Source organism: Sceloporus undulatus, chromosome 2 (genome assembly GCF_019175285.1).
Source record: "Sceloporus undulatus isolate JIND9_A2432 ecotype Alabama chromosome 2, SceUnd_v1.1, whole genome shotgun sequence".
Taxonomy (NCBI): domain Eukaryota; kingdom Metazoa; phylum Chordata; class Lepidosauria; order Squamata; family Phrynosomatidae; genus Sceloporus; species Sceloporus undulatus.
In genome coordinates, this window is record NC_056523.1 from 199,509,397 (window position 1) to 199,520,901 (window position 11,505).

The 11,505-nt window shown below is 42.7% G+C and overlaps 1 protein-coding gene across 1 annotated transcript in view; it reads right to left on the reverse strand.

The window, feature by feature from the left end:
* Positions 1–5,840: 5,840 nt before the first annotated feature.
* The window catches only part of LOC121923094 (cyclin-dependent kinase inhibitor 2A-like), a 24,657-nt gene continuing 18,992 nt past the window's right edge, over positions 5,841–11,505 (reverse strand). Inside the window, exon 2 of the mRNA XM_042453211.1 lies at positions 5,841–6,800. Coding sequence (XP_042309145.1) covers positions 6,549–6,797 — 249 coding nt within the window. The 5' untranslated portion in view covers positions 6,798–6,800 and the 3' untranslated portion in view covers positions 5,841–6,548. The remainder of the gene's footprint in view (positions 6,801–11,505) is intronic.

Consider the following 11,505-nt stretch of genomic DNA (forward strand, 5'->3'; position numbering starts at 1 on the left):
CTCCCCCCCCCCAAAAAAAGTCACAATTTAGGGTGCTCCTGGATCCATTTCTCCACATGTCAGCCCAGATGGTCAGGAGTGCCTATTATCATCTTCAACTAATAGTTCAACTGCTCTCCTTCCTAGAATTGGAAGACCTAAAGATGGTAGTCCATGTGCTGGTAACCTCAAGGCTGGGCTTTTGCCAGTGCGCTCTATATTGGGCTGCCTATGGACCAAGTTTGGAAATTTCAGTTAGATCAAAACACAGCAGCCAGATAGATCACTGGTACATCTAGGAGTGAGCATATCACACCATTACTGAAATCACTCCACTGGCTGCCAGTTAGTTTCCAGGAAAAATAAATAGTGTTGCTTATTACCTATAGAGTATTACATTGTTTGGGTACAGGTTACCTACAGGATCGCCTTCTCCCATATAATCCACCAATACAGGTCCTCTGGGGGACATTTAATTCAACAGACCAGAAGTAGACGGGCAACTTGTCATCCAGGGGATTTTTAATCTGTCACCCTTAAACTCTGGAATGACCTGTTGAGAGAGATTAAACAGATAAACATGCTGTCTAAACATAAAACAATATTAAAGTTATCTCTTCTAGCAGGCCTACCCAGTCAGTTTTAAACTATACATTTTAAATTGGGATATTTTAAGTTTATGCTGGGTGATTTTAATGTGTCCTCTGTTTTAACTTAATGTGTTTCAATAGAATTGTGCATTTTAATCTTAGGTTGTACCTTGCCTCAAGCCTTGGGGAGAAGTGGGTAAGAATTTATTTATTTAGGCATAGGTTTGCTAAACAAGAAAATTCCAGAGCTAGTATATTAACATACATTAACATGCTGCCTTTTAAGTAGACCCAGGTTATGAAATGAGTTTACTTACAAACAAATGCTAAACTGTTCTTCTAAAAAAATACTAGCTGAATAGCTTTTTATAGACGACAGGAACTTTGGGTTTTCCCAACCAGGGTTATTGGTGGCCTTTGGTGGAATGTTGTTTGATACACTATATGCTAGGGCAGCAAATACTTCTGCTTATTGCTTGTGAATCCCCTTTTGACATCATTCCTGTAATGAATCCAGCAATGTCATTTGCAGGTTGGGACGGGGCACTTAACATCAAAGCTAATTTCCTAGATGGTTTTAAGTACTACAACATCCAACCTGCCCCTCCCAGAAAAGTGTGATATCATGCTTTTCCATAAATAGAAAGTAAAGTGTGCCAACCAGGTAGGTAGTCTTAAATGCCAAATATATGCCAAACCTAACTTTTAAAGGGAAAAGTTGGGGGTCGTCTTATACCCCTCTTCAACGCATGCTAAGGCTAAGAGATGCCTCAGAGAGGGGTGTCTTTTTCCCCTCAGCACACTTGGGCTGCATCCACACTGGAGAAATTACCTGGTTGGCACCACTTTAACTTTTTCTGGCTCAAGGCTATGAAATTCGGGGAGCTGGAGTTTGTTGTGGGCCCAGAGTGGACCCCACAACAAACTCCAACTCCCAGAATTCCATAGCCTTGAGCCAGGGCAGTTAAAGTGGTACCAAACTGGGATATTTCTCCAGTGTGGAGGCAGCCTTCCTTTCCTCCCTTTCTAGTGCAAAACCTCATTTCGTGCCATGAGGTGGGTCCTTGCAGCACCACAAAACAACTCTGGAATTAAAAATAAAAGATCCCCCCTTTCCCCTTCCTTTCCCCCCTTTCCCTATCTCTGGGTTTTCCTCTATGTGAGTGAGTGAGAGAAGGGCCAGAGGAGGATCCTTTAAAAAAAAGAAAGAAAGAAAGCCAGGCCTCTTTTTCTTTACCCCCCCTTTCAGGACCTGGCAGGGAAAAAAAGAAGACCCCCAGCCGCTCGGGCTCCGCTTTCCCCATTGCCTTGCATTGCTTTGGCCTTGCTTGAAAAATGGTGCAGCTGCGAGCTTTGCATTGCTCCGCTGCTGCCGGGGAACCAAGGAGCATAGGAGCATGAAATGGAGGATGGGATCCAGCGGGAGACAGAGGTGGAGGAGAACTGTGGCTGCATCCACACTGGAGAAATAAAGAGGTTTGGAAGCGCGTTAACTCTAGGTCTGGCTCTTTGCTATGGAATTCTGGGAGTTGGAGTTTGTTGTGGGGCCCAGAGCAGAGCTCCGGGGCCGTTTTACAGCTCCCCCCACCATATGTGGTGACCAGTCTAGCTCAGAAGTTTCAGCACCTGGCGTATAAGACCCCCCTCCCCCAACATTTGAGAAGATTTTTCAGGGTTAGAAAGTCGTCTTATATGCCAGAAAATACGGTAATAACATAGCAAAATGGTGTGCCTTATATAAAATAGAAAATCAAGGTTTGATATTTGAAATTTATACTTTTTTTGAACATTTTCAAACCGTGGATGCTTGAATCCATGTATAAAAAATCCCTGTATAAGAAGGACCGACTGTATAATAACTCTATTATTCAGGGTACCACAGAAATCTTTGTCTACAAAGTCCCAAATCAATTAGCCCATTGATTAAAAAATGGGAATCTTTTGGATGCGTTGAATCGTTACCATTTGCAACAGAGAATAGAACATAATTACAAAGAAAGAACATAGTTAAAATAGTTTTTAAAATAGCAGGCTTTGTTTTATATTGAAAGCACCTAATTTGATACAGTACCATATTTTGAGGCAACATTTTTCAAGCTTAAGGGCAAATGACATTGCATTCTACCCAACCATGAGTTTTTCATTTTTCAACAATGTTTGCAGAAACAGAATAAGTGAAAGTGATAAACATGCCTTCATTACCTCTTGCCAGGAGCACTAGAATACGTTTTTGTGTGGGGATGCCCATGGAAAGCATTTACATGCTATATCTAGAGGGAAATGGGAGCAACCAGACTGTCATCTGGAATTTGTTTTATATGCTATATATATCATGCGGTGGCTCAAGTGGTTAAGACACCTGTCAAGTTGACAGTTCGAGGCCCAAATGCTGCATGACAGGGTGAGCTCCCATCATTAGTCCTAGCCTCTGTCAACCTAGCAGTTCAAAGACATGCAAATCCAAGTAGGTAAATAGGTACCACTTTGGTGGGAAGGTAACAGGGTGTGTTGGTGTAATCATGCTGACTACGTGACAACCAGAATGGACAATGCTGGCTCTGACTTAGAAACAAAGATGAGTACCACCCACCGCCCCCTACAGTCAGTTACAACTAGACATTCATGTCAAGGGACTACCTTTACCTTTTACTGGTCCTAAATCAAGTGTCCTGGGTCTGATTTACAAATCTCTGAATCCAAGTTACCTGGGAATTAAATAATAATAATTTGATGGGAGCCTGACTGGAATCTGATCTCCATCAGATGTCCTGTTGTGCATCCCACCTCTCCAAGAAGTGAGGTTGGGAGATACATATGAGACAGGGAACTCTTTAAAATAAGGTTTTGCTTCTGTTTTGTTTTTAATATTGTGCTTTCATTATACAGGAGTTGGGAGGCTCTCCTGATTCCATATATATATGAAATTCAAAAAACATCCAGTGGTAGCCGTGTTGTCCATATAGCAAATCCAATAACGTCCAAACAAAGATACCTTTATTGGGCCAACCAAAATGCACAATATACTCATTGCAAGCTTTTGAAGCTCCACTGGCTTCTTCATCAGGCAAAGATGTTAAAAACCTTAGAGGAGGAGGGGGAGGGAGTGAAATGCAAAAATGCAGGCCTGTGACTAAGATCTTCAATCCCCCCCCACCTCCTGCATGGTTTTTTAAACACCTCTTCTGATGAAGAAGCCAGTGGAGCTTCAAAAACTTGCAAAATGTATATATTGTGCATTGTGGTTGGTCCCATAAAGGTATCACTGTCTGGATGTTATTGGATTTGCTATATGGACAACAGGCTACCTCTGGATGTTTTTTTGGAGAAATAATATATATTGTTATTGGAGATATGTGTGTGTGTGTGTGTGTGTGTGTATATATATATATATAAACACACATATAATAAATATATTATAAAATAAATAGAATAAATAAATAATATACATTAAATATGATAATATATATATAATATAAAATACATAAATACTAAATATAATAAATAAATACTATAAAATAAATATTATAATAAAATAAATATAATACATAAATAATAAATTAAATAATATATAATAAATATATATATATAATATGTACTACATAAATAATACATAAATAATAAATATAATAAATAAGTAATATATAATAAATATAATATATATATAAAATACATAAATAATAAATACAATATATAATAAATGCACGTTGGTTGGTACGTTTTGGATGTTACTGAGGTGCAGGACACACTTTACGGCTGGCTTCTCTGCATCAGCTGCAAGGCTCTGCTCTGGGTAGCTCTTAAAGGAGCCGCCTACCTGCGATCTCCGCCCACGTGGTCCCTCCTTCCTCCTCTTCTTGCTCCTCCCAAATTTGGCCTCGCCCCTTTCGAACGAAGCTTCATGTCACGCCCCCTTTTGTCACGCCCTCCCTCTCAATCTCTCTCTCCAGGGAGTGGGGCTAATTTCTCCATCCGTGACGTAATCTGGTTTGAACAACAGCAACAGCAGAAGACTCCTGACACTCTCCTTTGGACCAACAGCACAAAATGGTAGGCCTGACGCCATTTTATGTGGATAAACAAGTCACACACACAGATAGACAATTCCATTGCATCAAGGCAATGGATAAATAAATGCTCTTGAGCCTCCTGGACATGAAAAATAAACTCCCCCCCTCTTCCTTTCTTCCTCTATTAAAATACATTTTAAACTTTTTAAAAATTGACTCCATGTTTTAAAGCTTCATATTAGTGATTTTTGTGGGTGGGTGGGCAACATTTGGAGGAAGGGAATAAAACCCTCTAAAGAGGCTTAAAGGAACCATGTCCTTTCTCATCTTGGAAGCTAAGAAGGGCCAGCCCTGGTTAGGACTTGGATGGGAGACCACCAACAAACAGCAAATGCTGTGGGCTCTGTTTCAGAGGAAGGCCACTGTGGGGTAATGGTTTGAGTGTTGGACAATGGAAACCAGGGTTCAGTTCCCAGTTCAGACATGGAAACCCACTGGGTGACCTTGGGCAAGTCACGCTCTCTCAGCCTCAGGAGGAAGGCAACGGCAAACCTCTTCTGAAGAAATCTTGCCAAGAAAACCCCATGATAGGGTCGCTTTAGGGTCCCCATAAAAGACACACAACAATAGTGTGGACAAAATGTGGAGAGGGGGGAAACAACACATCCCAAAGGGCTTTTAAATACCCTAACTGCACCAGATCTTGGAAGCTAAGCAGGGTCAGCCCTGATTAGGGCTTGGATGGGAGACAAACCCATGAATACCAGGTGCTGTAAGCTATAGCTCAGTGGAAGGAACTAGCAAGACCACCTCTGAGTATTTCTTGCCTGAAAGAAAGCCCTGTCAGATTCATGGGGTCACCATAAATCTGGAGACTTGAAGGTACATACATGCACATATCATTGGCTGCATCCACACTGCAGAAATAATCCAGTTTGACCCCACTTTAACAGCCATGGCTCAAGGCTATGGAGTTCTGGGAAGTGCAGCAAACTACGCTTCCTAGGATCCCATAGCTTTGAACCATGGCAGTTAAAGTGGGGTCAAACCGGATTATTTCTGCAGTGCAGATGCAGCCTGGGAGAGCTTATTTTTAACCTTTCCTGACTGTACTTTTACATTCTTGTCAATGGTGGGGAAAAGCAGAAGAACACCACAGAAGTAACACACACACACACCCTGCATAGTAATATAGCACCCCCAAAATTGTATTTATACAGCAATAAGACTGGCAGATGAATCATTATGAATTTTGCCTGCTTGCAAAAGCTTTATTCGGTTTTTTACAAAACAGTATAAACTCAGAATACAGTGAATAATGAGAACAGCAGCTAAAGAAAGAAAGGGGACAGCAATGAAAACACTCACTGATGGATAAGTGAAACATTATAAAGTTGATTAAAGGATAAAACTAACAGGCTGGAGAATTGGAGGAAATATTCAAGACATTATTAAGCAACAATGAAGCTGGATGATTTAGGAAGACTGCATGTCCACTTTACATTTTTCCATGGGAAGTTCACTGAAGGCAGTGGCAAACCTTGCCAAGAAAACCCCACAATAGCTTCACCATATGTTTGAAATCACTGGAAGGCACACAACAACAATGGCAACAACAAGCTAACTGAAATCAATACAGGTTGAGTCTTCTTTATCTGAAATGCTTGGGACCAGAAGTGTTTTGGATTTGAATTTGGGGTTTGTTTTTGGAGATTTTGTAATATTTGCATATACATAGTGAGGTGTGTATATGCTGAGAATGGTAGTTTGAAGATGAGTTCCAAGTGTAAACATGATATTCATGTATGCTCCATATGCTCCTGATACATATGGCCTGATGGCAATTTTATACATAACGTTCTTAATTTGTGCATGAAACCAAGTTTGTTGCCCCACCAGAAAGCAAAGGTGCCACTATCTCAGCCATCCAGGTGGTCAGTGTCAGATCCCCTCCCTTGTCCCCTGGGGAAGCTCAGCAGCGGGAGAGGTAGAGGGCCACCCGGCTGTGGCCGTTCTCTCGGGCCAGGTCCATCGGGAGGCGGCCCCAGCGGTCGGGAAGGTCGAGTCGGGCGCCCCCTCGATGCAGGACCTGCAGGGTCTCCAGGAAGCCTTGTCCGGCGGCATCGTGGGCCGGGAGGGAGCCGGTGGCCCGGTCCGGCAGGTTGGGGTCGGCCCCGGCTTCCAGGAGGAGGGCTGCCACTTGGGGGTTCCCCATCATCATCACCTGGAAGGGAGGCAAGAGAGGCATCGTCAGCCAGGCTCCCCCGCAGGAGCCTCCGGAGGCCTTCTGGGAGGGCTAATAATAATAATAATAATAATAATAATAATAATAATAATAATATAGTAGTGTGTGTGTGTGTGTGTAACATCATGCCTATAAATATATGGTGCTTCTTTCCAAAGATCTAGCCCTGTTAGTCTCTAGGATCAGGATGCAGAGAGAGATCTTGGAGCCCCTTTGCGACTCTCTGAAAGAAAGAAGTGGGCACCAGGAGCTGTCCTGGACTGAAGTCTACTTCTAAAAAGGCTGAAGCCTATTTGGAAATGTATCTCATGAAGCAGACTTCTTCCAGTTAAACTCAAAGGCACTCCAAGATGACTCTCTCCATACTTCGTCCAGTTGTCCTGATTTGGGATTCCTTTGGTGTCTCCCAGGGATTACTCCCAGAAAGTCTACTGCAATTTTTCTATTAAAATAGAATATATATATATATATATATGCGTGCCTATTTCCAAAGATCCAGCCGGGTTAGTCTGTAGGATCAGCATGTAGAGAGATCTTGGAGCACATGGGGTTTTTTTTTTGGGGGGGGGCATGTGGTCATGTTCTAGAAGAGTTTCTTCCTGATGTTTCGCCAGGAATAAACTCTTCTAGAGCATGGCCACATAACCCAAAAATCCCACCAAAAACCCCCCTATGGATGCCGGCCATGAAAGCCTTCGACCTCAGACTCTTTCTGGTCCGTTTTAAACTTGGTTAGTCCTGGATGGGAGACTGCCAACGAATGGCCATGAAAACCCACTAGGTGACCTTGGGCAAGAAGTCACACTCTCTCAGCCTCCTCAGGGGAAGGCCATAGGGCAAACCTCCTCTGAAGAAATCTTGCCAAGAAAACCCCCGCGAAAGGTCTCCCTCCATAAATCGGAAAGGACTTCAAGGCACACAACAACAACAACAACAACAACAACAAGGACAACAAGCAAACACTTGCATTTGTATTTAATTTTGGAACACAGCTCATCGACTCTTTCAGATTTAGAAGTTTCTTTCAAACTCAGAATCATCTCTTCCAAACTCCGAATCAATCTCAATCCGGAGGATCGTTTAACCACTTTTCCGTTAATCCTATATTTCTCCTTTCCCTGGAAAAGTAATTCCAGCAGCAGCAGAAAATGTTGGGTTTTTAAAAGTTACCATGATCTCTCCCATTGATCTGTTTTGTTTTTGAACTTGTAAAACGTTTGACAGCATCTGTCCTATAGATGTTGTACCAGTTTAGAAACTTGGAAAGTAGCACTTTCTTTGTTTCTGAACTGGTAAAACCTCTGCAGCACTTTCCATATTTTAATAAACTATCATATAATCATATCATATACTGATATACTATTATTTTAATAATCTATCACAGAATCATATCCTATATTGATATACCACTCTTTGAATAAACTATCATAGAATCATATCATATATTGATATACTAATCTTTTAATGAACCATTATAGAATCATATCATATATTGATATATATTACTCTTTTAATAAACTATCATATAATCATATATATTAATATACTACTCTTTTAATATACTATAATCTATATTCAGCAGTATTGTTACCATTTGCAACTATACATTTTACTCCCAGAAATCCTACTGCAATTTTTCTAACAAAATATAATAAGAAGAATATAATAATAATAGTAATAGTAATAATAATAATGTGTGTGTGTGTGTGTGTGAGAGAGAGAGAGAGAGAGAGAGAGAGATAAGGCCTATAAATATATGACTGTCCTTCTTGGGAAAAGAGGGCTGTTTTGAATTATTATTATTATTATTATTATTAGGCATCAGAAGTTTTTTTCCTAATATCCTTGGTGCGAAGTAACATATAGAGAAGTTTGGGGATATTTAACAAATTACTCCTAGATTTTTTGAGGCGGAGGCTGCATCTGCACCACATAAATAATGCAGTTTGACACCGCTTTAGCTGTCGTGGCTCAGTGCTACAGAGATTCCTGGGATTTGCAGCTTCGCGAGCTATTTAGCCTTCTCTCTTGTCACAGTAGTGCCGCAACAAACCGCAAATCCCAGAGACCCATAGCACTGAGCCATGGCAGTCAAGGCGGTGTCAAGCTGCATTGTTTCTGCAGTGAAGATGCAGCCAGGCTCTACTCGGAAAGAAAATATCCTCACTCAGAGAGCATTTGTGGCTTAAAGGTTTGAGAATAGGACTACGACTCTACGCGGAGACCATGGTTTGAATGTACTCCGGGATATCAAAAATCTAGGAATATTTTCTCCTGGGTGACTTGGAACAAGTCACACTCTCTCAGCCTCACAGAAGGGCAAGGGCAAAGCCCCTCTGAAGAAACTAGTCGCCTTTAGTCTCTCCATAAGTCAAAAACGACTTGGAGGCACACAAGGAGAACGACAAAGATCTGCTTCTCAACCTTTAGATATCTTTTATACATTAGATACTTTGATCAGGAGAATGGAGTGTATCTGTGGTCCTTAGGCAAGTGGCACCCTCTCAGCCCCATAAAAGTCCTATAGTAGCAGGGAGACCAGATGTCTTCGTTTTCCAGGACATGTCCTCCATTACAACCTTTTGTTCAGGAAGAATTTCAAAATGTGAGCATGAATTTACAATTATATGAATATATTTATTTTGGAACGCCCTACATTTTTCTTGAAGGTCCAAAATTTGGCAGTGCCTTCTCTTCCTTTGTCGTCGGAACATCGGCATGATAGAAAAGGGGGAAAGGGAAAGGGAAAGAAAAAAAAGGAGGAGGAGGAAGAGAAGGAGAGAAGGAAAAGGGGAAAAAGAAAAAGAGCAAAAGAAAAAGAAGAAAGAAGAAACAGGAGGAGGAGGAGGAGAAAAAGAAAAGGAGAAGAAAAAAGGGAAAAGGAAAAGAGCAGAAAAAAGAAGAGAGCAAAAGAAGAACAAGGAGGAGGAGGAGGAAAAGAAAAAGGCAAAGAAAAGAAGGAGAAAAGAAAAAAGGGAAAGAAGAAAGAGAAAGAAGAGAAGAAAATGAATAAAAGAAGGAAAAAGAAGGAAGGAGGAGAGGGGGAAAAGAGAAGATGAAAAAACAAGAAGAAAAAACAAGAAGAGAAAGAAGAACGAAAAGGAGGAGGGGGAGGAGGAAAAGAAGAAGAAAAAGAAGACAAAAACAAAGAAAAGAGAGAAAAGAAAAAAGAAAAAGAGGAGAAGAAAAAGGAGGAAGAGGTGGAGGAGGAAGAGGGGGAGGAAGAAGGTGTGTTCCTCGCAAAGGGGCCGTGTGCTCAGATGCAAGGAGACAAAACGGTGGGCAAGAGAAGGGCCCCCTCCCAAGTCGGAGAGGCCAGGATCCTCGGGGGGGGGTACCTGGAGGGGGCTGCGTCCGAAGGCGTTGGGGGCGTTGGGCTGGGCGCCTTCCTCCCGCAGGAGCCTCCGCACTTCGGCCCCGTCTCCTCGGGCGGCAGCGCTGGCCAGGCGGTCCTCCAGGTGGGCCCTTGCTGCCATGGCCCTCTCCTCCCCGCCGGAGCCAGCAGCCAGGGAGCCTCCCTTGCCCTTGCCCTTCTCGCCCTGGTGGCTGGGCAGCCCTGGGCCCTTCTGCAGAGGAGCATGGCTCTGCATCTTTCTAAGCCAGATGAAACCCAGGGGGAAGGAGGGCCATCTGCCCCTCCCCTGAAGGCCTTCCCCCTCCAGCTCCTCCCTTTGGGTAAAGAGGGCTAAGAAGCAGGCCTCGTAGGCTCCTTGCGATCCAGACCAACCACCCCACAGGGGGACCTTCCTTGGCCAACCCAAATGCCCAATGCCCTTCTTGCAAGCTTTCCAAGCTCCAGGGGCTCTTCATCAGGCAAGCCAAGCAGGAGATGGAAGGAAGGAAGGAAAACAAAACACACACAATTGGAGATGCCACTTTCAAGGCAGCTTTCGGAATTTAATTCAGGTCCAAAACACACTGCAGAAATAATCCAATCTGAGACCACTTTAACTGCCCCTGGCTCAATACTAGGGAATCCTAGGAACTGTAGTTTTGTGGGACATGGAGCCTTCTCTGTGAGAGATGGCACTGGTGTCACAATAAACTACACTTCCCAGGGTTCCCTAGCACTCAGCCAGGGCAGTTAAAGCGGTCTCAAACTGGATTATTTCTGCAGCGTGTGTTTTGGACTTTAGCACCTGAACCAGTCCAATGGCTTTGATTCCCATTCGTGGCTTTGCTTTTGTAAGGGAACATCGCTCACTAAAGAAGAAAGTGGATCAATGGTTCAGGGATCAGGTGGATCAAGTGGATCAGTGTGGGTGGATGTTGCATGCCTTCAAGACACTTCCGATTTAGGGCAATACTATCATGGGATTTTCTTGGAAATATTAGTTTAGAGGGGGTTTGCCATTGCCTTCCCCTGAGGCTGAGAGAATGTGACTTGTTAAAATAGAGGTGCCTTCCCACCCATTTTCTCCTCCATTCCCTTGCCTCCAGTGTTATGTTTCAAGTTGGCATAATAGAATCATAGAGTTGGAAGAGACCCCAAGGGCCACCCACAGTAAATGATTTCCACTGGGAATTCCTCCTGCATAAATCTGCACAGAATTATAGTCCTTGGTTGACACCACAGGAAGGGTCTCAGACTTCTCATCTATCTATCTATCTATCTATCTATCTATCTATCTATCTATCTATCTATCTATCTATCTATCTATCTATCTATCTATCTATCTATCTA